Raw genomic sequence first — 26,392 nt, 5'->3', positions numbered from 1 at the left:
TCAAGCTGTGATAAATCAGTTTCTTCTTTGAACTATCTCTGGTGACCAGTATATTTATATCTGGTGACCAATAAATATTCTTTTAGGTTATATCTACCCAGAAATAGTCTTTCCTTTTTCCCTTTATAAGTCACCTACAGTACCAGCAGCTCATGGTCAACTGAGCTTCAGTACTTACAGTATGAGCTATATTCCACTCATGTTCTGATTCCCTGCTTGTAGTTAAGGAGACACTTCACCCCAGAAACACGTTTTCAGATGTGTTCCCAGTGCAGGATTTCTTTCATCTGGGCCGCTTTACTTGGTGAAGGAAGTGCTTTGAGATGAGAGTTGTACCTTTTATAATGATGTAAGCTAAGTACTGGCCCACACAGAAACAAAAAGACGTGGCTTTTAGGTTTTTGATATGGGCTAAACAAAGAATTTTTGTATAAGTCACATTTTAACTAGAAATTTGCAGTCTGGTTAATTAGAAACTTTATACTGCCCTAGCTCTTTGTACTTGACAAAAAAATGGCAAAAAAATTGAGATTATTGGGCCTGTGGAAATGAAGAACTCTCTATTTATTTATGCAAAGCACACATTTCTCTTCTTAGGTTGTATTTTCTCGTTTCTCTGTGTTAGGATGTCATACATCCTAGTTGGCGTGTTTTCCATTCTGTCATCTCATTTTTCACTGCAGATATTTGAATCGGGCTGGGGATTTAGCTCAGTGGTAGAAGCAGAGGCCCTGGATTCAGTCCTCAGCACCAAAGAATTAAAAAGCTTAAAAAAAAAAAAAAAAATTTGAATCAAAAATTTTTTTTCTCCATTTTATAGGTGGAGTGCTTTGCTTAGGGACACAGAAGTAGAAGAAGTAGATCTGCTATTGATTTTTATGTGTTATGCAGTCTATATGTAATTTAGGTTAAACTATTTCTTTTTTTTATTTTAAAAATAAAAGGAGGAAAATATTAACAGACAGACAACATTTTACAAAATAGCAAAGGAACAGTACAGACAGTACGGAGTTACAAACAGAGTGGTAGGGAATTAACAATGCTTGTTATATTACATATTGATCTCTTCAAAGTGGTTTCTCATGAAAACAGATACAGACATACAAAGCTGATCAACCAAGGACTCATTGACAGAGGTTAAACTATTTCTACAGATTTTTTACTCAAGCAGAAAGTGGTAAGTTTATGATCAGTATTTCGGCAGGAAGCAGTCACAGGTGTTAAGTCCTCCTTTCTTCAGGGGTGGAAGAAAAAAGATAATGATTAAATGTACCATCAGGCCCATAAACCCTTAGAGAACTTCTGTTTCTCTTACAGGCGATCATCGCCTTGCCCTTCTTTTATCTCAGCTGGTGGGGAGCCATTCGCTCCGGAATCTGCTTTCCATGCAGCTGGCGGATTGGCATCATCTCCAGGCCGACGGCTTCATCCAGAAGGAGAGACTTCGTGTTTATGCCCTGCTGGCTGGAAAACCGGTATCGTCCTCTTTTATCATAATCTCACATCAGTTTTTTCATAAATTCAAGGTTGCTTGAACTTGAGGCCATATCTTTGTAAGTTGTACGCTATTACATGTAACTGAGGTACCTTTTTAATTTTCAGTGGAAATATTTTCAACTTACAAAAGCAGATACCATGTGTGTGTTGTTGTTTTTGTTTTTAAAGTTATACTAGCTGGGCCTGGTGGCACAAGCCTGTAATCCCAGCACTCAGGGAGGCTGAGGCAGGAGGATTGTTGTGATTTTGAGACCAGCCTGGGCTACAAAGTGAGCTCAAGGCCAGCCTGCACTGCATAACGAGACCCTGTCTCAAAAAGACAAATAAATAAAAGTTACACTAGGCATGATGACTCATGTCTGCAATCCCAGAACTGTGGGAGGCTGAGGAAGGAAGATCACTAACTGGAGCCCTGCCTGGCCAGTTTAATGACTTAGCAAGACTCTTGTCTCAGAATTCTAACTTTTTTTTTTTTCTTTTGAGACAGTGTCTTGCTATGTATTCCAGGCTGAACTTGAACTTACTCTGTAGCCTAGGCTGGTCTTCAACTCATAGCAATCCTCCTGCCTCAGTCTCCCAAGTGATGTGAATACAGGAGTGTGCCATCATGCCGAGGATGTAGCCCCTGTTTTTTTGTAGTTACTCAGCATATTTACATTCATAAACAATGTAAAAAATTTAAGTCATTTCAGTAAGAAAGAATTTATTCTTAAAAATTGGTAAGTTAGCAGCTCTAGGCAGTGAGGCCTCTTTACCATTGTCGCGGAGCACTTGTCTGCATCCACCGTCTCACCACTACAGACTGTTGTATCTGGTTCAAAATATTAAGTGAGTGAATAAGTTGCACACGTAGGCAGTAACAAGGTAGACTATAGCTGTGATGATGATCTTGTATCCTGCAGGTGTGGCAGATCTCAAAGCAGATGCAAATTAATGTGTGTGCCCAGCTAGATTGGAAACGCTCCCTCGCTGTCCATCTTTGGTATTTCCTTCCACCAACAGCTTCCATTTCCAGGGCACTCAGCCAGTATGAAGATGCATTTCAGGTATGTGTGCCCAGTGTGTAGCCCATCAAAAATCTAGTTGTTCTATCTTTCCCAGGGAAGTCCTGCAGAGAAAAACCCATCAAATTACATTTTATAATAAAGTACTTTTTTACTAACTCTCCTTTTGGAAATGCCATAAAACTGAAATGGACCCAGGAAATCTGATAGGAAGCGTCATTACTTACTCCTGCCTCTGGATAAGGGCTATACTTTTAAACTTCCTTAAGTATCTGCTTTCATTTTATTTAAAATGATGAATTTCCCCCTTAATTTTCTCGCTGCTGTCTTCCTGCCTGCAAATCAAAGGGGTTTTCTTCATTCCTAACATTCCCTTATCCATTTGGGAATTCTTTGATATACAGCTGACCTCAGGCATGGTTTTTGCCTGTAATTTGCAGTGAAATTTGCCTCTAAATAGCATACTAAATAAATAAATATCATCATATTCCTCAGATTTGAGGTTAAAACAGTACTTTTTTTTTCATTACTACTGTTCTTTTTTTTTCCTCTTTCCCCCTTACCGGGAATCGAACTCACAACCTCGCGCTTAGCAGGCAGGTGCTGTGCTGCTGAGCTAAATCCCCAGCCCCTATTACTGCTGTTCTTAATGCCATCATTTTTAAAATTGTTTTTTTACTGCCTAGATTTCATATTTCTCTTTTCTGTCATTTCTTGGGATTATTTGTCCGGAGAAAGAGAGTACTTAAGAAGTTGAATGTATCAAGGATATGTGGCAAGTATGGGAGTTTAGTGAGAGCCATCAGTCTGGGCGGAATATGTCCTTGCCAGAAACACTTTAAGATCCTGGATAGATTCCTTTGGGGTAGCACAGCATTCTTAATATAGGTTTCTAAATAACTGAGACATGATAGCATCTTGAAACAGACTAGCAACTAATACATTGTTTTATCAAATTCTTCTCTTCAGAATACCTCTGACGGTGACCAATATGCCTGCCCTCCACTTCCGTCATACCTGGAGGGTTCTGGCTGCAAACTGCAGATGGAGAAAGACTCAGAGATCCCACTTCGAGACGTCTGCTTTCACCTTCTCAAGCTCTACAGTAACAGGTAAACTAGGGCCAGGTGTTAGGATAGCTGAGTGCTCAGTGAGCCTCTACAGTCTTCTCCTTTTCATACACCACCACACTAAAACTATTCTGTGTCCATATAAATTACCAGGTACAATGTATAATAGATGGAAAAGCATTAAGAGTTAGAACTCTAAAATTTGTTTTAATGAATTTTAATGAGGATTTGCATATAATAAAGTACGCAGTTTGTGATCACACAGTTATCACTGTCATATGACCAAAATATTTCCACTACCCACAAAGATTTCCCTCAGGCAGTTAATCACTTTTGCAGTTAATCCTCAGCCCCAGGCAACTACGGACTGGATTTTTGTTATTAGAAATTTGTTCTGCTAATATAAAACTAGAATTACACATAATTGAGGTTATTCTGTGTTCTCTCTTGTGCTGGGCTTCTTTCACTCCACATAATGATTGTGATATTTATCTATGCTAATGTGTTGAGTATCATAATTAGGTTTGGTAGGGGGTGTTTTTGATATTTTGGTGTGTGTGAGCTATTTTTGGTTTGTTATTGTTGTTTATTTTGGGGTTTTTTTTTGAGACAGGCTGTCACTATGTAGTGTAGGCTGGCCTTGAACTCATTTATGTAGCCCAGGCTAGCCTCAAGTTTACATTAATCCTCCTGCCTCAGCCTCCCAAGTGCTGGGATTATAGGTGTGTGCTATTGTGCCTGGCAATCTGTTATTTTTATATTCCAACTAGGAATGTATAAAATTTCTAGTGGGAAAGCCAGGCATGATGGCACACCTATAATCCTAGCTACCCAGAAGGCTGAGGTAGGAGGATCTCAAGGCTTGAAGCCCTTAGGAAGCAATTTAAAAGACCTCATCTCAAAATAAAGGGGGGATGTAATTTAGCACTCCATCTGTTCATTCCCCCATGTTACAAAAAAGAAAAGAAAACTCTCTAGTTGCTTTATATCCTCACCAAAATGCAGCATTGTCAGGTTTTTGTAGCTCAAAATGGGTTATAAACTTAAATGTCAAACTTAACTATAAACTTGCAGAAGAAAATAAAGCACAACATCTTTCCAAATGTGGGTTAAAAATTTAAGACCCCAAATGCCCAATTTGTAAAAGAAAAAAAGCTTCATGATCAGTTCCCCTGATCACACGGGAACTATCAAAAGAATCAACAACTGGGATCTCATCTTACTAAAAAGCTTTTTCAAGCCAGATGTGGTGGTGCATGCCTGTAATCCCAGCACTTGGGAGGCTAAGGCAGGAGGATTGTTGCAAGTTCAAGACCAGCCTGGGCTACAAAATGTGCTCAAGGCCAGTCTGAACTGCATAGTGAGACCCTGTCTCAAAAAGACAAAAAAAGCTTTTTCACAGCAAGAGAAACCACCAGTAGAGTGAGGAGACAATCCAGTGTGGGAAAAAATGTTTGCCAGCTGTCTCTCAGACAAGGGATTACTTTCTAGACCATATGAAGAACTCAAAAAAATCAGACAACCCCCCCAAATTCAAAGACTTAATCCAGAAGTGGGCATGTGAAATGAATAGCTATTTCTCAGATGATGAAGTAGAAATGGCAAATAAGTATATTAAAAAATGTTTAGGGCCAGGAATGTAGCACAGTGGCACAAGCACCTGCCCAGCAAACACAAGGTCCGGAGTTTGATTCTCGGTACCAAAAAAAAAAAAGTTCAACATCACTGGTGATTTGCAAAATGCAGATTAAAACAACACTGAGATTCCATCTCACCGCAGAAAGAATGGCTATCATCAAGAAATCAACCAATAACAAATGCTGGCAGGGACATGGGGAAAAAGGGACCCTTCTCCACTGTTGGTGGGAATGTAGACTGGTGCAACCACTGTGGAAATCAGAGTGAAGATTCTTCAAAAATCTAGGACTAGAGGTTCCATTCCACCCAGCTATTCCCGTTCTGGTTATCTTCCTGAAAGAATTAAAAGCATCATACCACAGTAATATATGCACACCCATGTTTATAGCAGCACAGTTGTAATAGCCAAATCTTGGAAACAGCCCAAATGTCCATCAACTGGTAAGTGGATAAAAGAAGATGTGGTTTATTTATACAATGGAATCTACTCTGCCATAAAGAAGGATAAGCTTGAGACATTCCTAGGTAAATGGATGTACCTGGAGACCATACCCTTAAGTGAAATAAATCAGACACATGGTGTAAATACCACATTGTTTCTGTGGTGTGAGAAAGCAAAAGTGTAAATAAGGACTGAAATGTATAATGGATACTGTGAAATAGTATCCATTATATGGAAGAAATAGTATCCATTATATGGAAGAAAATGTTCATATAGGGAGGGGACAAGGAAGAGGGAGGGGGGGAAAGGAAAGAAGAGAAAAGAAGGAAAATACAGAAACAAAGCTTTTGTAAATTAGAAGGGAATGAGAGTTGGAGGGAGAGGAGCAGAGTGGGGGGAAAAAATCAAGCCATGTACAGGTACAAATTCTATATGATGAATGTGATCTTTTATTTTAAAGAACAAAAACAAAGATACAAACAACATAAAAACAGTAAAAATGATACAGAATTTCAAAACAAGGTGATAGGAAATTAACAGTGGTTGTTGTATTACATACTGTCTTCAAAGTAGTTACTCAGATAACCAGATCTAGGCATGTAAGATTGATCAAACAATTAAACATTAACTGTTCATTTCTTTTTTGTTGTTGTTGTTTTTTTTTGTTTTGGTTTTTCTCCGGTACCAGGAACCGAACTCACGACCTTGCGCTTGCCAGGCAGGCGCTTTTGCTGCTGAGCTAAATCCCCAGCCCCTAACTGTTCATTTCAATAAGCCAATAGAAATTAGCAGTATATTCACTTTAGTTGTCTTGTGTGTGTATATATACATATTTTTTCCTTCTTTCTTTTCTCCTTTCCCTCATCCCAGTTGTTCTTTCCTTTTGAGCAGTTTCTTTCCCTTTCATAATATCTGTTGCACCTTTCAGATTTTATTTACTCTTTCAGGTTCTTACACTAGGGAGGAAATATGATGTTTACATATGTGGGTCCCATTTATTTCACTTATGAATATGGTCTCTAGTTGCATCCATTTACCTATAAAAGCCTCGACTTTATCTTTTTTTATAGCTGAGTATAAAAATACATCTTTTTTATATCACAAAGCTACTGTGATAAAATCAGCATGGTATTGGAAAAAAAAACAATAGACCTGAGGATCAATAGAACAGACTGCAGCCACAACCACAAACACACTCAGCCATTTCGTCTTTGACAAAGAGGCCAAACAAGTTCACTGGAAGATAGCCTCTTTAATAAATGGTGCTGGAAAAACTGGCTCTCCACATGCCAAAGACTAAAATTAGACCCATGTCTATCACCATGCACCACACTAAAGTCAAAATGGATTAAAGATCTAATTATTAAAACAGAAACACCAAATCGATTGGAAGAGAAAGTAGGTAGAAATCTTGAAAATATAAGGGTAGGCAGAGAGCTCATGAACAAAAACCAAACTGCACAGGAAATACTTCAAAGAATCAACAATTGAGATCTCATCTTACTGAAAAGAATTTGCATATCAAAAGAAATCACCAACAGTATTAAAAAAAAAACCTCATAAATTGGGAAAAAAATTTTAGCCAACTGTCCCTCAGAAAAAGGACTTCTATCTAGAACATACAAAGAATTTTTTAAAAAAGCAGGCCCCCCAATTCAAAGACCCAATCCAAAAATAGGCATCTGAGATGAATACACACTTGTCATATGAAGAAATACAAACAGCAAATAAATACATGGAAAAAGGTTCAACATTATTAGTCCTTAGAGAAATGCAAATTAAAACAACACAGATTCCATCTCCCCCCAGAAAGAATGGCTATTATCAAGAAATCAACCAACAACAACAAATGATGGAAGGGCTGTAGGGGGAAAGAAACCCTTCTCCACTTGCTGGGAGTGTGGACTGGTGAAACCACTGTGGAAATCAGTGTGAAGATTCCTCAGTAAACTAGGATTAGAGGTCCCATTCAACCTACCTGTTCCCCTCCTGAGTGTTTTTCCAGAAAAAGTGAAAACATCATATCACAGCAATGTATGTGCACCGGTTTTTATAGCAGTGCAATTTGTAATAGCTAAATCGTGGGATCAATCCAAATGCCTATCAACTGAGGAATAGATTAAAAAAAGTGGTCATTATATACACCTAAAATGTACCAATAAAATCTGATTGGAAACTGTAAAAAAGAAAAAAAAGTTACAGCCAGGCACAGTGGTACACATTTGTAATTTTGGCTACTTGGGAAGCTGAGACAGAAGAATCACAAATTGAAGCCCAGCCCAGGCAATTTAGCAAGAACCTGTCTCAAAATAATGTTTTTGGAGTCTGGTTCCTTGATTGTCTTCTGAGACAAAGGTAGAATAGTTGACTTTTCAGTGCTGGTGATCTGCTAGCTGGTGGTGGTAATTCTCAACCCTTCCTTGCAGAAAGTACGATCTTGATCAGCTGCTGGAACCTCGAAGTGTAACTGCAGACCCTTTGGACTACCGCCTAAGCTGGCACCTGTGGGAGGTGCTACGGACTCTTAACTATAACCACCTTGAAAAGCCAAGTGAGGGCATGCTTCACGCCAGTTACGCTGCCCAGCTGGAAAGTGAGGGGCTCTGGGAGTGGGCCATCTTTGTCTTCCTGCATATCGACAACTCCAGGTGAGTGAGGGATCCCTGAACCCACTGTATCCAGCACTACAGAGTGATGCCAAAGGAACCACGGTTTCTTAGGGTTCCATTCAGCAAGTAATATATGTATTAGATCAAGTCATGGGATAAAGGCACTCAGTCTAGACTGACTATTCATTTGAACCAGTTAATAATAAAGCTACCTTTTTTCATTATGTGTCAAATTATATTCATCACAAGACCCCTCAATAATCTGAAAAGGGAGATGGATCTCTGTGAACTGCAGTAATCAGGGAAAGACTAGAGATACGATTCAAAGAACCAGCCAGGTATGGTGGCACACACCTGTGATCCCAGCACTCTGAAAGCTGAGGCAGGAGGATTGCTGTAAAGTCAAGGTCAGCCTGGGCTACATAGTAATACCCTGTCTTAAAAAAGTAATAAAAATAATAACAAATAAATATATATAGTACTTTGTTATAAGTGGTTTTACATAGGTTTATATTGTAAATACTTACATACATTAACTCATTTCATGTTCACTATGAAACATACATGCTCATAATCCCTGTTTTATAGATGAGTAAACCCAGATAGAGTTAAACATTTGCTCATTAGTCACCGTGCCAGAAGGAGGCTGGGTTCTTCAGTCAGACTTGCCTGTATTCTGGTTCCACCATGTACTTGCTCACTTTGGACTTGGAGTAAAGGTACGCTCCAAGCCTTAGTTTTCATACCTGTAAAATTATAATGCTAGTCCTTGCTCAGACGTAGTTGTGGGATGAAGGAGTATAAAGCATCTAGAATAGCTGTTCAACCAGTTTCTCTTCTCCTTCCCTTTAATAGGAGTTTACTTAAACTTTACTTAAACTTCCTTGGAGTTTACTTAAACACAAGTGAGGGATTTTGTGTGGTAAAATACTGGCTAGTCGAGTGACTGGTATTTCAGAGTTGGCTGTGAGAAAGCAGATGCTGTTTCCTGCAAAAGAATATGGAAAGGAAGTAGCAGTAGTAAGCCTACAACTTGGAGAACAACCTAAGTATTCAGAAGAGTCCAAAAGGGGAGAAAAGTTTTGATCTGAAATTAAAATGATTCCTTCTTTGGCTCAGCCAAAACAGGACTCTCTTTGAGGAGCTTTCGTCAAGAGAGAGAGAATTAACCAGTTTGAGAAAACAAAGTAAGTTCACATTACCTTCAGAGCTACTCTGCTTATTGGTAGTGACCACTAGGGAGACAGGGAAAGCAGGAAGTTGGAAGTGCATTTCAGAGGCCTGCTCTGTGCGGCAGAATTCTCTCCCGATCTTTACTCCTAGGCAGTAGCAAGGAAATGTTACAAGACAGGAAATAAAGAGATCCTAGCTGGGGAAGGGTCCTTCTGGGAAGTGGACAGCATTCCCTAGAGAATTAGGTTTCTAACTCTCTGACCATGAAAATATGATGAGCTTAAATACTTCAGTGTTGGTGTGATGGGTTTTTCTTTTTAATGTAATAGAAGCAGATAATGATAAAGAAAAAACCCTCTTCCTACTACCATGAAAAAATAAAACAAAATTGCATAAAAAATAATTAGATAGGGCTGGGATGTAGCTCAGGGGCACAAACGCCAGCCTGGCAAGTTTAAGGTCCTGAGTTTGATTTCTGGTACAAAAAAAATAGACAGTAACAGTGGTTAATATATACTGTCTGTCATGGTCTTAAAAGACTGACCATAGGATGGATGAGGCAGAAGGACTGCTGCAAGTTCAAGGCCAGTCTGGACTACAAAGTGAATTCAAGGCCTGTCCGAACTGTATAGTGATACCCTGTCTTAAACCCCCCCGCCCCAGAAAAAGGCCATCATGTTACTCAGAATACAAATCACAGACAAAAGATTCTCTCTCACAGAGAAAATACAAATTGTAAAAGGACAAAACTTTTTAGTGAACCTAGGAAACTATAGCATAAATGAAAAATTAGCATTTACCTTAAAGTTTTTTTTGAAACAGAATATCTGTACTGTCTATCAGAGAGAGAGAGAACCCATTTCTCATGTGAGAGAAAAACTCACTTAAGAAGACTTCAAAATCTTGAATGATCCAGTAATCAGCTTTGGGGTTTTTGTGGAGTTTGAAGTGATCCTGTAAGGGTCAAGACCTGCTGTTCCACGGGGCCTGCTAACCTGTCTGCAGCAGCCTGCTGCATGGCACAGGATGATGCTTAGTCCGGCTTCTTTCTTCCTAAAGCATTCGTGAGAAGGCTGTTCGAGAGCTGCTTACCCGGCACTGCCAGCTACTGGAGACCCCTGAGTCTTGGGCTAAGGAGGCTTTCCTTATACAGAAGCTGTGTGTGCCTGCCGAGTGGATTCACGAGGCCAAAGCAGTGCGCGCGCACATGGAATCTGATCCACACTTGGAAGCCCTCTACCTGTTTAAAGCTGGTCACTGGAACCACTGCCACAAACTCGTCATCCGACACTTAGCTTCTGGTGAGTGCTGTAGTCACCCAAATTCTTCTAACTTCTGCACTGCCATGGTAGGTGAAGCCAGAGATGATTCTCAGTATAGCACGTGCTTTTCAAGAGCTCTCTGAAGAAAAGCCTTGCCAGGGTGAGGGGCTAGAGAGGCAATGGAAGACAACAGTATTGCAAAGTTACCATTTGCCAGAAATACCCTTGATGTGACTAATTGTGTTACACTCTTTGTTTATCGAAATTGTGTCTAGCAACACCAGAAATACAGCTTGGGGATCTGAAGCCTGAAGTTCTTCATGTTTCCTTTGAAGAATTTCACAGTATCTACTTGTAGTTCTCAAGTCTGAGCCAGTGTTATTTCTCCTTTCTTCCTGCCTTAGATTTCTGCCAGGTCCCGTACACATCAGGAAATCGTGCACTTACTTACACATATGCTGTGCTCATGTTTTGTTTCTCCAGATGCCATCATTAACGAGAACTATGACTACCTGAAGGGCTTCTTGGAAGACTTGGCACCTCCAGAGCGCAGCAGCCTCATTCAGGACTGGGAAACGTCTGGGCTTGTTTACCTAGACTATATTCAAGTCATTGAAATACTCCGCCGTATTCAGCAGGTACCTGAATTCTTCAGGCACTACCTGGTTTTACTTTTCCCTGGCCCTTAAAGCTTCTAAGACTCCAAAACTCCAAAAGGCCTTAGACCGTGTGTGTGTGTGTGTGTGTGTGTGTGTGTGTGTGTGTGTGTGTGTGTGTGTCTGTGTCTGTCTCTCTGTCTGTCTGTGGTATCAAAACTTAACCAGCCACTTTTGGGAATGGTAGCACACACCTGTATTGCCAGCAGTGTGGGAGGCTGAGGCAGGAGCATCTCAAATATGGCCATCCTGGGCAACTTTATGACTTAGTGAGACACCCTAAGTAACAAATGGGCTGGGGATATAACAGCTCAGTGTAACAGCTCTGGGTTCAATCCTCAGGACCACCAAAAAAAAGCAAAACAAAAAAACCAATGAACACTTTTGAGTTTATTTACCAGCTGTATATGCAGTGGCCATTCTTGAGGATTGCTGTAGCCCTTATGCAGCAGTAATTACAGTGCGCTGCAGTTAAATCAGGGATTGGGTAAGGATAATTGTTTCACACATTGTTCAACATGTTTCAGAGTAGAAATATGATGGTTTTTAAGCTTTTATTAAAATATCTTAGTCTGGATAGTCATAAAATGGTCTTCATTGCTTGCTTTAGCACAGAAATCATGTGTACCTTATATACCATATGTCTATATGGGATTCCAGTTGCAGGCCTTTATTCTGCACTCCTGCCTTTACCCCTGCTGCTTTCACTGCACGTCTCGGCCTTGCCCGCGTCTACTCGTACTGAGTTACTGGGAGTACCTCCAGCAAACCTTGTTACAGAGCAGTCTTCACTAGCATACTTGTCCTGCTATTTCAAGATCTGAATTGCTTTAGCTCTACTTTTCCTTCTTTTTTCCTCAAAAATTGTTAACCGTACTTTTTCTTTCCTTTGTTTTAAAATCATGTTTAGTACTTTGATCAAAAGAAGGGCTGGGGAAATAGCTCAGTGGCTCCAGCGCCTGACTAGCAAGCGCAGGGTCATGAGTTTGATTCCCAGTACCTAAAAAAAAAAAAGGTTGCCCATATACCACAGGGTCTTCAGTTTTTATTTTTGTCATACAGACATACAGTCTGAATGAGTAACTTACTTGCAAACCAAAGCAGTTTTATGTTTGCTTTTCAAAATGGTGTTACTGTTTTAAGGACAGAGTCCACCACACTAACAAATTATATGAATGAAAACAAAAGCAGAATTGAACTGCAGTACCAGAGTACAGGGCAGCTGTCGCCTCTTGCACCAAAGGTGATCAAAAGCAAAGCACTTTAGAAAATTTAAACAGCACCTGCAGCACAATTCTTTTTTTGTTTGTTTTCCGGTACCGGGAATCGAACTCATGACCTTGCACTTGGCAGGCAGGCACTGCGCTGCTGAGCTAAATTCTGCAGCAGAATTCTTAACTAAAGCCACACTTTTAGAATAGTCGACCATGCTGCTCTGGTGTGAGAGAAGTAAACACAAGACTAAAGCCCAGTGCTTCCTCTCACTTCCTCTTCTTTAGAAATAGAATTTTTCTTCAAGTGGGTCTGGAAACAGTGCCTTCACTCTTTCACTTCCTGGGTCAGAGAGCATTTTATGACCTTCAGTCTATCCACATCAGTGTCCCAAGACAAGTGTTCCACTAAACTGTCATGGTTGTTGTTTTGGTACCAGGAATCGAACTCAGGACTTTGCGCTTGCCCGGCAGGTGCTTGTGCCACTGAGCTATATCCCTGGCCCTCCTGGTTGTTGGTGGTGCATAAAAATCCACCAAGAAACACCAGCCTCTCCTGTGCTGCTCTGGTTGAAGATATTATAAGGAAGTGCTCACTCACTGGAATTTTCAAGTACTACAGCCACAGTTTGACTCCTCTCTCCAACAGGGCTTGCATTGTGTGTTCCACAGCAGCAGCAGTCTCTGGTCACTGCATGGCTTTCAGAATCAAAGCCAGCTCATAGCAGGGCATCCTTGAACACTCAGTGTACAGCTCTAGACCAAGGCAACTCCCAGGACACAGGGGGAGGGACCAGGGGGAGACATGCAGACTGGGCCTGATGACCCCAACCCCAATACCCTCCCACCCTGCAGCAAAAGCATTCTGGCTTTAAGCAGTGACACCTTTCTTACTGCCAAAACACTTGGTCCCCTTTTCTACTAGAGTACTTGTCAGATCATACTGTATTTATTTAGATCTGGGTTGCCATCAGCTCCTTTTGGGGAGGTCATTCCTACTGCAAGGTAGGGTCTATTCATATCCCCCACATGCTCATTGTAACCTTGGGCAAGTTTACTAACCTCTGTCTATCTGAAAAAACAAGCAAAGGGTGGATTGGATAGCGGCGCCCATTACAGTACATAGCTACAGGGTTTCACAAAGATTAAACAAAGTATACATGAAGTAGCACACTACCTTACATATACTAAATGCTTAATCATTGTTATCTATTATCCTCATCAAAGTTCCACTATTGTAGTGCTGAGTACATAATAGGCATGCTTTATGTTTGTTGTGCTTTTAGGAAGAATTAAAAGCATCCTTCCTAAATAATCACCGAAGAAACCCTTTCCTAACTGAATATTGATCAGTTTATCTACACAACCTACTTATTGAGAACCCAACATTTGCCAAACACAGTGTTGGATTTGGGGAATATAAAGGTAAATAATATGTATTCTTGCCAGGTGTGGTGGTGCACGCCTGTAATCTCAGCACTTGGGAGGCTGAGGCAAGAGGATCACCGTGAGTTCAAGACCAGCCTGAACTACATACTCAGACCCTGTCTCAAAAAGGCAGCCCCCCAAAAAAGTATTCTATACTTAGCAAAGTAATAATTTGGTGCAGGAGCAATATACAAATGAATCAGCCTTGCTACAGAATGAGTGTAAGGAGGAAACCGAGAGTGCTGCCAGTACAGCAGCCCCTGAGATGAGTGTGTAACCAGTCTTAAGGGAGAAAGGCAGGTAGTTAAGAGTGTAGCGGACATCACATTCATTAATGAAACACTTCATTTTTAGTTAAAAATCTGTCCAGTTTTATCTTGTTCTGTATCCGTTTTACCCCACTTTGTACCATATAAACTTCCTACCTTACAGAAGTTACTATTCTTTTTGCCTGGAAACCTTGGCCCTTCTCTTACTGTTCAGGTCTCAGGTCAGATATGGCCTCCCTGAAGAGGTCTCTCCTGGCCTCTCAGTCTGCAGTAGTCATGCAGTTTCTCTCTGCCATGTCAACCTGTTTTAATTATCTGCATAGCTTGATTCTTCAAGGTTTTTACTATTTGGTATTTTCTCGTTTGTAATCATGAGAGCAAAGACCGCAGCGTGTTACCACTGGCTTTTGTGTTTTAGTTTTTGCTTTTTGCTTTGTTTTATAGTACTGAGGACTGAACTTAGGAGTGTTCTACCACTCAATAACACCTTGAGCCCATTATATTTTGAGGCAGGATTTCACTGAGTTGCTCATTCTGGGCTCAAACTTGGGATCCCCCTGCCTCAGCTGCCTGGGTAGTGCTGATTACAAGTATGAGCTGCCATGCCTGGCTTGTTCACCACTATTTAAAATCATTTGAGCTAGGATTGTAATGGTAGAGTTTTCTCTTGGACGAACTGGTCTCTCTGCTTCTTTAAAGGAGGAGTGGTCGGGTTATGAACTAGAGCAGTTAAACACCAAAGTGACTTCTCTGTGCAGCCGGATAGAGCAGATCCAGTGTTACAACGCCAAGGATCGCCTGGCTCAGTCAGGTAAGCCTCCCTCAGCCACCCTGCTTTTTCCGGTGCTTCTCTTCCCCAAACCATCCCTCAGTGCTCACTGTACTTGTTCTCTCTAGATATGGCCAAACGTGTAGCCAACTTGTTGCGGGTGGTACTGAGCCTAAGGCATGCCCCTGATGCAACTTTGGACACCACACCAGACCCTCAGAGCGTCCCTTTGCGCCTGTTGGCTCCCCACATTGGCCGGCTCCCCATGCCTGAGGACTACGCCTTGGAAGAGATGAGCAGCCTTACGCAGTCTTACCTTCGAGAACTGACGGTTGGGAGCCAGTGAACCCAGGCTCTTCCTGCCACACTCCGAGGAGGCTCGTTCACACTCACCACAGAATGGTCCCCAGCACTGTTTTGACTGCCACCTTCTGCCATTCTCAGTTGGCTGTGGAAGACACTCCTTTCCTGCTGCCCCAAGCAGCACCCTCTAATTGTTCAGGGCTTTTCTCAATACTGAACATACCATAAGGGCTTTTGGAACCAAAAAAAGGAGATGTCTCCTTTTACCATTCTCAAGACCACTTTTTTCTTTCCAAAAATGGTCAATAAAGCTCCTTTGGCAGAATCTCCCAAAGAACTAGGAAATTCTTTTTCACCTTCAACATTCTGGATGTTGCTGCCCTCTATGCCAACTTACTACCCTACCCTGCTCCAGCCGTTTTGTACTAAGGAGTGAAACCTGATGGGACAAGCGTATTGACCTAGGACTGTCCTTCCCTGATATACCAGCTGTTCACAGGAGGGGAATTTTTCTTCTCAAGTGAAATGGTCGGTTAACCGAATTTCGGAGTCAAGAGTATTGGACTGAGCACAGAGAACAGGCTCTTTCCAACACAGGGTAGAGAGGAGTACATGCTGTGGGGGATCAAATCTTCAAGGCTTGTAGTGTTCCTGCCTCGGTTGTTCCTTGAATACCATACCTTCCCTACTGCCATATGCAGCCACACTGGTCGTACATCACGTATCTCTGGGAAGCTTCTAGAACTTGGTTTGCCCCTTGATTTTCAGTCATCTTTCTGGGACACCTGCCTAGATTTGCCTGAAGAGCTTAGATAAAAAATGGCAAGTTGGAGCACCCTCCTGAGTCCCTCTTTTTTAGGCCCTCAGCATTTACCATCATCTTTCATTTACCCTGCTGGAAAGTGAGGCTGTCATCGAGACAGGCAGGGAGCTGGGCTTTAGGGGCAGGCAGAGGCCTTCCCTGCATTGTTGCCAGCGATGGGGAACCCCAGGTGCTGGCCTGAGACAGCTGATGTGAGAGCTGTCGCAGACATGGCCACCCCTGAGTCTTTATGCATGAAGATTATGTAAAGGTTTTTATTAAAATATATATATATATAAATAAATGATCTAGATTATTTTCTTTTTCTGAAGCTACTTTCTTAAAAAATAAATAAAACGATGTTTATAGCATTCTTGGTATTGGCTTTCACTGTGTATTTTTGAGCCCTCCTGCTTCTCAAGGATTTTTATGTTGGCCCTCTTTGATTTAGCCTGTTTTTGGAATTTGTAGTCAAAATGGAGATAAGGGAGAACAATATGGTGTTAAGCTGAGATGCAGACTAGCCCGGACGCTAGACTTATAAGGGCAGTATAGGGGCTAAGGAGTTGATTATTGATTAAAACTGACTGCTAGACACACATATACACATACAGATTCCCTTTGGTGGGTCTTCCAATTGCCCAGTAAAATACACTTCACCATTCAAAGTCTCCTTTTCTCACACCAGAGAATGCAGCATTTACACACAAGTGTCAGACTTATTTCACTTCAGTGTGGTCTCAAGGTGCAAGCACTTACCTATCTTTTATGGTGGAGTAGTACTCCACTTTAGGAAAAAACCCACACCATCTCTCTCTATTCACCAGTTGATTGGCATATGGGCTGTTTCCAAGATTTGGCTATGACATTACAAACGGTGCTGCTATAAACATGGGTGTGCATATATCACCGCAGTATAATGCTTTTAACTCTTCGGGGAAGATACCAAGAAGGGGAATAGCTGAGTCAGATGGGACCACCAATCCTAGTCTTTTGAGGAATCTTTGCACTGATTTCCAGTGGTTTCACCAGTCTACAGTCCTACCAGCAGTGAACAAGGGTCCCTTTTTCCTCATATCCCTGCCAGCATTTGTTACTGGCTGATTTCTTGGTAATAGCCACTTTTCTGGGATGAGATGGAATCCCAGCATTGTTTTAATTTGCATTTCACAAGTGACCAGTGATGCTGAATATTTTTTCATACATTTATTTGCTGTTGGTATTTCTTCATCTGAGATGTGTGTGTTCATCTCAGATGCCCATTTTTGGATTGGGTCTTTAAATTTGGGGGATCTGATTTTTTTGAGTTCTTTATACGTTTTCAGCAGTAATCCTTTGAGGAACTGCTTGCAAAAAAATTTTTCCCCACTGGGGGTTGTCTCTTCAATCTGTTGGTTTCTCTTGCTGTACAAAAGCTTTTTAATAAGATGAGATCCCAGCTGATACTTTGTGATAGTTCCTGTGCAACTGAAGTTTTGTTCATAAAGTCTTTGCCTACACCAGTGTTTTCAAGAAGTCTACCTATTCTATTTTCCAGCAAATTTAATGTTTTCTGTTTTACTATTTAGGTATTTGATCCATTTCAACTTTAGTGCATGGTGAAAGATACAGGTCCAGTTTTAATCTTCAGCATGAGCAAAGTGAGTTTTTCCAGCATCATTTATAAAAAGGCTACCTTTCTTCCAGTGATGTTTGGCCACTCTGTCAAAGATAAGGTGGCTGTGTGTGCCTGGGGTTGTGTTTTGTTTTATTTGGTTTGGTATCAGGAATCATATTCGAGCTTGCCAGGCAGACACTGTGCCCGCTGAATTATATCCCTGGCTGGGGTTGTTTCTGCATCTTCTAAGCTGTTCCACTGGTCCTTGGGTCTGTGTTTTTTGCCAATACCATGCTGTTTTTATCACAGTAACTTTGTAGTATAATTTCAAGTTAGGGATTGTGATGCCCCCCTGCCTTGCCTTTGTTGCCCAGAATTGCCTTTGCTATTCTAGGTCTCTTCTGGTTCCAAATGAATTTTAGGATTGTTTTCTCTAATTCTGTGAGATATGTTGTTTTGGTACTGGGAATCTGACTCAGGACCTTGCGCTTGCCAGGCAGGCGCTTGTGCCACTGAGCTATATCCCCAGCTCTAGATGTGTTGGAATTTTGATCAGAATTGCATTAAATCTGTATAACAATTTTGGAAGTGTGGCCATTTTCACTGTATTTGTTCTTCCTACCTAAGGACAAGGGATATCTTTCCCTTTTATGATGTCCTTTTCAATCTCCTATTTCAGAGTCCTGTAGTTCCCAGCGTAGAGGTTGTTAGATTGATTCCTAGGTATTTCATTTTTTGGGATGCTATTGTGAAAGGTATTGTTTCCCTAATTTCTTTCTTAGTAAGTTTGTTCTTCATCTACAGGAATGCTATTGACTTTTGAGTGTTGACTTTGTATCCAGCTACACTACTGAATTTGGCTATTAAATGTAGAAGTTTTTGGTGGAGTTTTGGGGTCTTCTATGTAGAGTATCATGTCATCAGTAAATAATGATAATTTAACTTACTTCTTTCCTATCTTTATTCCTTTTATTTCTCTTGTCTAACTGCCCTGGCTAATGTTTCCAGATCTATATTAAGAGTGATAGTGGACATCCTTGTCTTGTTACTGATTTTAGAGAGAAAGCTTTCAGTTTCTGTCCATTTAGTATGATGTTGGCTGTTGGTTTGTCATAGATGGCTTTTATCAGATTGAGATAAAGACCATCTATTCCAGTTTTCTGTAGGGTTTTTATCATGAATGGGTGCTGGAATTTGTCCGAAGCTTTTTCTGCATCTATTGAGATGACCATATGGTTTTCTTATTGATTTACGTATGTTGAACAACATTCCTGCATCCCTGAGATGAATCCAGCTTGGCTGTGGTGTATAATCTTGATTTGTCAAAGCCTCCTTTTCTACTGTGATGCTTTTTGTGTTTAAACCTAGAGTCGTTTCATTTCCACAGTCTACATTCCTTTGTACAAAGGCCATTCTGATCCCTAATGTTGCTGCTTTACACAGCTGGTCTTGAGAGGGAACAAGTGAGCAACATGAGTACTATTCAAGTCTAGTTTTTGTTTTTCTTTTTTGAGAAAGGGTCTTGCCGTGTAGCTCACGTGTGCTATTGAACACACTGTGTGGCCCAGGATGGCCTCAGACTCACAGTGATTAATCCTCCCACCCCAGCTCCCCCTTTGAGGTTGTGTCTGATTCATCTGTGTGTCCACCCACTGGGCCTGGCACTGGCAGGCCCGAGCACACATTTGCCAGCAGTAAACATCTATGGAATCAATTGCTTTGGGTTTTTTTGTTTTGTCTTTTTTGAGACAGGATCTCACTGTGCAGTTCAGGTTGCCTTGAGCTCACTTTGTAGCCCAAACTGGTCTCAAACTCGCAACGATCCTCCTGCCTCAGCCTCCCAAGTGCTGGGCTTACAGGCATGCACTATCACACCTAGCTGCTTCTGTCTTTTTGAGACAGGGTTTTGCTATGCAGTTCATACTGGCCTTGAATTCACTTTGTAGCACAGGCTGACCTGAAACTCACAGCAGTCCTCCTGCCTCAGCCTCCAAGGTGCTGGGATTACAGGCATGCACCACCACACCTGGCTGAAATGTTCTTAAATATTTTAATTTCTCAAGAAATATAACGGAAAAAAATATGACAGGAGCTGGGCATGGTGGCACGTACCTATAATCCTAGCACTCAGGAGATGGGCAGGAAGATTGCTGTGAGTTCAAGGCCAGCTTGGGCTACATAGCAAAACCCTGTGTCTCAAAAAAAGAGTGGACTCCATAACCTCATGACATCCAGTGTAACATACATACTCAAGCAAAACCCTGCAATAATACCAAGAGCAAAGCAAACAGAGGGTTGGATGTTTTTCTCTTGAACTCAGTTTTTGGGGGTGTTTTCTTCTTGTTGGTTTTTTGGTTTTTTTTATGAGACAGGATCTTGCTAGTTCAGGCTAGCCTTGAACACACTATGTAGCCCAGGCTGGCCTTGAACTCTCAGCAATCCTCCTGCCTCAGCCTCCCAAGTGCTGAAGTTACGAGCACACACCTCCACAGCCAGCCAAACTCAGTTTTATTGATTTTTTTGTGTTTCTAAAAATGAATCCAAGGCCGGGCGTGGTGGCGCACGCCTGTAATCCCAGCATTGGGAGGCTGAGGCAGGAGGATCGTTGTGAGTTCGAGACCAGCCTGGGCTACAAAGTGAGCTCAAGGCCAGCCTGAACTGTATAGTGAGGCCCTGTCTCAAAAAGACCAAAAAATAAAAATAAAAATAAAAATAAATAATGAATCCAGAATTTTTGTTCCTTGGTTTTCAAAGAACCAGCTCATAGACTTCATCTATTTTCCTGGAGTTCAGTATTCTACAGATACTCCTCATTTAAAGAGTGGATTCCAGTCCTGTGACTAATAAACTGGTTGTTAAATGAGGAACAGTATATAGTATGCATGTACAAGATTCAGATCCAAGAAATGGTCAAAGGAAACTCCAAGTTGAGATTCTGCTTTTATTTGCATAATTCTTATATGCAGTTATGTAGTAATATATGCCAGAACACAGAAGTACAGTACTATACAGTATAATCAGCAAAAGTTATATTACTGCATATAGAAGGAGCCGCCGTAAGGCTGCCCTGCTGCTCACATTCCTGCGTTTTAAGTCCAAATGCAGGTTGTAAGTCCAAATAGTGCCTTGGTTATTAGCCTGAAAGGAATATGAGGAATATCTGTATTACTTTTGCTTTAAACAATTCTTATTGTCTACTTTTTAATCAGATTTTATTGGTACCCTTGAGATACACGTAGTGATCACATTCACCATAGAGAATCTGTACTTGTGTATGATATACTTGATTCTTTTTTTCCCATTCCCATCCTCCCTTCAGCCCCTCCTCCACTCGCCATTTACCAAAGCTATATTTCCATTATTTCCTTTTTTTCCTTTTACCTTCTTTCCTTCCCTCTCCCCAGTCCCCATTTTCTTTCCTTTTTTTTTTAAGACAGGGTGCCACTATGCAGTTCAGATTGGCCTCGAACTCATGCCAATCCTCCTGAGGGTATTTTTTAAAGGGTGAAAGTTATAGAAACTTTCACCTACAGAAAGTAAAATAGTGTGATGAACCCATATGCAACGTCTGTCACAATTTTTAGTCTTATTTCATCTCTACTCCTACCCACTTAATGACATTATTTCTAAGGCAGATTCTTTCATCAATATCTTCAGTTTTTTTCTTTTGGTTGGTTTGTTTGTTTGAGACACGGTCTCACTCTGTAGTCCAAGCTGGCCTTGAACTCAGAGCGATCCTGCCTCAACCTCCCAAGTGCTGGGATTACAGGTATCCACCACCATGCCTGGTTCAGTATGTTTCCAACAAGTGAGCTTCTATAAATATGATCACAATGCCATAATCATACCTAAGAAAATTAATAACCCTAAATCTCAACTAATACTCATTGTGTTTTTAGATTGCCCCAAATGTCTGGGAAGGTGAATGGAGGCAAACACACAGTACCTAGGAGAGAGGGCTGGGGTACAGAAAGAGCAGGGACTTGGCATCTTCACCACAGCTGGCATCACAGCTATAGATGGAACTGCCAGGGCAGTTTACATAGCTGTTGTCAGGCAGCTGGTCAACTTTGACAAAAGTAATAAAAACAAACGTGTGGGCCACAAACACCTGTGTGTCCCTGAAGTATAGCTCACCGCACCCACTGCAGATGCCTACTGTGCCGGGGCGCCTGCCCTGCACTATCAGTTATCAAAGTTCATCCTAACTGTTGTCAAGGTTAGTACTGTTGATCCAAAGGAGCAGACAAGGAGAACCGAAACCTAGAGTTTCAGGATCATGCTCAGGTAGGACACGTCGGGAAACAGTGACTGTGATTACCCCACACTGCCCACGTGGCTGGCTAGTGTGAAAGCACTGAGACAGGTGGACAGCGACTGCTAGGAGTGAAGGAAGGGTGTGGCTGCATCTTCTGTCCTCAGGGGCCACCTGGAGTCGTCTGCCGCTGGCCACCACTCCCAGCAGGAGGGGAGCTTGCCCGGCCTGCTGTGCCCAGTCCCTCCCCGGGAGGACAGCTGCAGGTCTGGAAGAAGGGGCGCTCCCAAGTCAGCCCCTGTCTTCTGCACACCCTGAGCCGTGTCCCTCTGCTCTAGGATGGGCCTGAACTGAGCCCGGTGCTGCTTTACAGACTGAATAATTTAGGCCCCAGCGGCCTGCGGTGTCAGTGTCAGTTGCGCTGCTCCCGTGGCGCAGGTGTCCCAGCCTCCTAATTAAGCTAACAGGCAAACGGGGAGGGGCCGCTGTCCGCCCTTCAGCCCTGGGCCGATGTGAGTCTCCCCTGCTTCTTGATCTACCAGGAGCAGCAGGCTCATCTGAGCCCGGGAACCAGGAGTAGAGGACGTGAGTCAGGGGGCCTGAAATAGAAGGAGAAAGGGAGAGCGGAAAGAGGCAGGCAGAGGAAGGTCAGAGCAGGGAGGCAGGGAGACCAAGTCGTTAGGGCGAAGACGGACAGAACTTGAGACAGCAGCGAAGAGGGGGAGGAACAGGAATAGGAAAGGGCAGAGGCCAAGGCTGGAGGATGAAAGGCCCAGCAGAGGCGAACCGGCAGATGCCAATGAGCAAACACTAACATCCACAAGCAGGTGCAAAACAGGGTCAGATAACCTGAAGGGCAACAGGGCTCCCCAGAGAGTAGCTGGGCCACGGAGGATCTCAGCCTTTCCAATTGCCAGGTACTGTCCACGCCGCCTTTGCCAGCAAGGGCGGGTTCCGTCCTAGGTCTGGCCAGAAGACCTGCCCCACCTCCGGCTGTGGCAGAGCCATGGGGCCCAGAAGCTACCACCTCTGCCTTGGCCTTCTGCTCCTGCTCCTACTTCCTGCAGGTATGAAGCTCGGGAAACCGGCCCTGGCCTCTCCTAGCAATGCTGTAATTTCTGTCAGCTCCAAACCTCTCTTCCCCAGGAAGTCCGTTTATCTTTCTCTCCAGCACCTACACCGTGAACAAGCTCTCTCTCTCTGGGGAGTGTGGGAAAGAGCTGCTGAAGCGGGTGAGAGGAGCCCTACCTGGCAGTAAGGGATGGGACAGCGATGGGGAATTTCCAGAACAAGGGCTGGAAACTCCAAGGGGCCAATCGTGAAGGGCCTTGAATGTCAGGCCAATGCTTTTTAGCCTGCAACCAGGGGGTCCCTGAGCAGTTTTAGGCAGGTACTGACCTGACAGAGATACATGTTTAATAGTTTAATCAGGCTGGGGATATAGCTCAGTGGCACAGTGCCTGCCTGGCAAGCACAAGGTCTCGAGTTTGATTGTGGTACCAAAATAAATAAATAAATAAAAGCTTAATCTGCCAGAAGTGTACAGGCTGGCAGGAGAGAGTGAGTCTGAGGCAGGCAGAGTTCTGAGGAGGTCCAAGCCAGAAAGGAAGGAGCCTGAACTGCAAAGGGAAATGCAGTCAGGAGACATCTGGCAGGATTTAGAGACGAACTGGATTGCAGCATGAGGAAAACGGAAAGCGAATAAAGGAAGGAAAATTCCAACTTCCTGCCATCACTGAGGGTGCTGTTTGCTGAGACAAAGGACACAGAATAAGAAGCAGTTTCAAGCCAAGTGTGGCACACAGCTGTAATCCTATCTACTCAGGAGGCTGAGGCAGGAGGATTGTAAATTTGAGCCCAGTTTGGGAGACTTAATAAGACCCTACCTCAAAACCAGTCCATCAGCCAGGTGTGGTGGCGCACGCCTGTAATCTCAGCACTCAGGAGGCTGAGGCAGGAACACTGCCAAGAGTTTGAGGCCAGCCTGGACTGTGTAGCCTGACTTCTGTCTCAAAAAAAAAAAAAAAAAAAAAAAAAAAAATCAGTCAATCAATCAAAGGGCTAGAGATATAGCTCAGTGCAAAAGCTATGGGTTCAGTCCCCAGTACAAAATATAAAAAGTAGGTTTTGGGGCTTGGGGGTATAGCTCAGTGGTAGACCACGTGACAGTCTCAATTTTGATCCATGCCAGACATCCATGGCAGACATCATGCCAGAACCAAAAAGAAAAGCAGATTTCTAAGCATAGGACAAGAGATGAATTAATATTTTGAAACTTATGGAGCTTAAAATGCTTGAAAAAATTAAGCAGTGGACAATCCTGCATATGGGTCTGGAACTAAAAAGAAAAACCTGGCTTAAGAAAAAAATGAAGGATATAAAAGAGAACGAGAGTCTGAGGACACTCTTTAAGTCAGGAACAAAAAACCTAGTATATTTTCAGAAGAGGGAATGCCAGGCATGGTGGTCACACCTGTGGCCCCAGCTACTCAGGAGGCTGAGACAAGATGGTTTGAGCCCAGGTGTTCAAGGCCAGCCTGAACAAAACAGCAAGACTTCTTCTCAAAACAAACCAATATTTAGCTGCAGAAGAAGGTCTGAGAAACCAGAGGGAGATGGTAATGAGGTTTGGGATGCCTGGGTAAAAGTTTGGAGTCCTCGGCACATGGGGTCCCTCCAGCCTTTGTGGCAGGACAGGCACAATCCAGGTCCTTAGGAAGGAAAGAGAGGCAAAGAAGTAAGTCAGTGTCTCTCCAGGAGATAAGCCCATGGCCTTGGCCTCATTCATCGCTGGAGACCAACCAGGGAGGAACCAGAGCCACCGCTAGAGGGACAAAGGACAGGAGGACCACTGAAAGAGTGTGGGGCGTGGGACAGGTGACAGGTCTCCAGCTAGGGGCTTGAGGACAGGGCCTCTGGCCTGCAGTCACGGGTGGACAAACCTGCCTGCTCCTCCAGAGTGCTTTGGAGCTGAGGGCAGGCTGGCTCACAAGCTGTTCCGTGACCTCTTCGCCAACTACACAAGTGCCCTGAGACCGGTGGCTGACACAGACCAGACTCTGAATGTGACCCTGGAGGTGACCCTGTCGCAGATCATCGACATGGTGCGTGGCGGCTGTGGTAGAGGAGCTGTGGAGTGTTGTTACCTGTAACAGTGTCGAGGGACTAAAGGGTGAGAGGCGGTTTATTCTCCCAGCAAGTCGGTAATTGTTATGTGAACAAGGACAAATGTCACCAACTGCCACGTGCCCGCTGTGTGCCCTACAGTCTGCCCCTCCCCCACCCCCCGTGGACTCACTGAATCCCCGAGCAGGAATTATCCCCATGTAACTGCTGAGGACCCTCAGGTCTAGGGGTGAGAGAAACCCACCAAGCTCATTCAGCAAGGTCAGGCCTGGGAGGGAAGCGGACTGCCCAGGGGAATCAGGTTCGGGGTGCTGAGCAGAGCGCTGCAGGCCAGTGTGCACAAAGAGGGCAGGGGATGCAAACACAGGTGTCCACTTCCCGCCCTCCAGGATGAGCGGAATCAGGTGCTGACCCTGTACCTGTGGATCCGGCAGGAGTGGACAGATGCCTACCTACGATGGGACCCTGATGCCTACGGTGGTCTAGATGCCATCCGCATCCCCAGCAGTCTTGTGTGGCGGCCGGACATTGTTCTCTATAACAAGTACGGCCTACCTGGAACCCCCTCCTGTCCCACCCCTCTGCGGAATTGCCCTTCACCCCGGTCTGCACGGATCCCCCTCCTACCAGAGCTGGTCGCTCTGGACACTTCACCCTGGGGCTCCTCTAAGCCACCAGGAGCTCACAGCCACCCCTCAGCAAGGCACCCCCACTTTAGGCTGACCCAGGACAACTTAGGCTGAATGTCTGCTGGGGAGTGGCTACGAGGGCCTCTATCTGGCCCCCTCCACCCTTCTAGGCAGGTCTGATCTCAGGGCTTCCCAGGGATCTCCTTCCTCCAGGCCCGAGATGCCACCGGCACCGGCTCTGGTCCGCTAGCCAACACATGGCGCCGCACAGCTTCCCCAGACCTCTCTAAGCAATACTGCAAATGACTCCCGAGGTCACACTGGCGACGCAGTGTCACTGCCTGCTTTTGCAGCGAAGTTTTTACCCTGCCTGGGCTAGAGCTGTCCCTTCCTGAGCCCTTCGGGTGCTGCCCCCTCTGGACTTCCTCAGACGGAAGGGCTGGCTGTGGCGCGCTCCACCCTCTGTGCCGCCAAGGCCACAAGGGCGCCGCCACCCCCTGACCCCTTCCAGGTCCGCCCTCACCTCCGCGGTACCCAGGCTGCAGCCAGGCGGCTGACGTCCCGCTCTCCGTCCCGTCTGCCCACAGGGCGGACGCGCAGCCGCCGGCCTCGGCCAGCACCAACGTGGTCGTGCGGCACGACGGCGCGGTGC

General features: G+C 43.7%; 2 protein-coding genes across 8 annotated transcripts in view; both read left to right on the top strand.

Annotated features, from left to right (window-relative positions):
- Window positions 1–16,449, top strand: part of Nup98 (nucleoporin 98kDa) — a 107,499-nt gene extending 91,050 nt beyond the window's left edge. For 5 of the 7 annotated variants that reach the window (XM_005380033.2, XM_005380032.2, XM_013511898.1 and 2 more), the window contains 8 exons: window positions 1,318–1,475; window positions 2,400–2,543; window positions 3,471–3,613; window positions 8,078–8,299; window positions 10,493–10,734; window positions 11,179–11,333; window positions 14,959–15,070; window positions 15,157–16,449. In XM_005380033.2, coding sequence (XP_005380090.1) covers window positions 1,318–1,475; window positions 2,400–2,543; window positions 3,471–3,613; window positions 8,078–8,299; window positions 10,493–10,734; window positions 11,179–11,333; window positions 14,959–15,070; window positions 15,157–15,374 — 1,394 coding nt within the window. In that variant the 3' untranslated portion in view covers window positions 15,375–16,449. Of the gene's footprint in view, window positions 1–1,317; window positions 1,476–2,399; window positions 2,544–3,470; window positions 3,614–8,077; window positions 8,300–9,379; window positions 9,448–10,492; window positions 10,735–11,178; window positions 11,334–13,848; window positions 13,988–14,958; window positions 15,071–15,156 lie in introns of those variants that run through there. The other 2 variants (XR_260183.2, XM_005380035.2) reach the window with 2 other exon arrangements.
- A 4,208-nt stretch (window positions 16,450–20,657) lies between these two features.
- The window catches only part of Chrna10 (cholinergic receptor, nicotinic, alpha 10 (neuronal)), a 7,529-nt gene continuing 1,794 nt past the window's right edge, over window positions 20,658–26,392 (top strand). Inside the window, exons 1-4 of the mRNA XM_005380457.2 lie at window positions 20,658–23,052; window positions 24,944–25,089; window positions 25,501–25,655; window positions 26,328–26,388. Of these exons, the coding sequence (XP_005380514.1) occupies window positions 22,992–23,052; window positions 24,944–25,089; window positions 25,501–25,655; window positions 26,328–26,388 (423 nt within the window). The 5' untranslated portion in view covers window positions 20,658–22,991. The remainder of the gene's footprint in view (window positions 23,053–24,943; window positions 25,090–25,500; window positions 25,656–26,327; window positions 26,389–26,392) is intronic.

This window comes from Chinchilla lanigera, unplaced genomic scaffold (genome assembly GCF_000276665.1).
Source record: "Chinchilla lanigera isolate Chin_1 unplaced genomic scaffold, ChiLan1.0 scaffold00013, whole genome shotgun sequence".
NCBI lineage: Eukaryota > Metazoa > Chordata > Mammalia > Rodentia > Chinchillidae > Chinchilla > Chinchilla lanigera.
The sequence above is the reverse complement of the archived record's forward strand: the minus strand, read 5'-3'. Positions and strand labels throughout refer to the sequence as shown.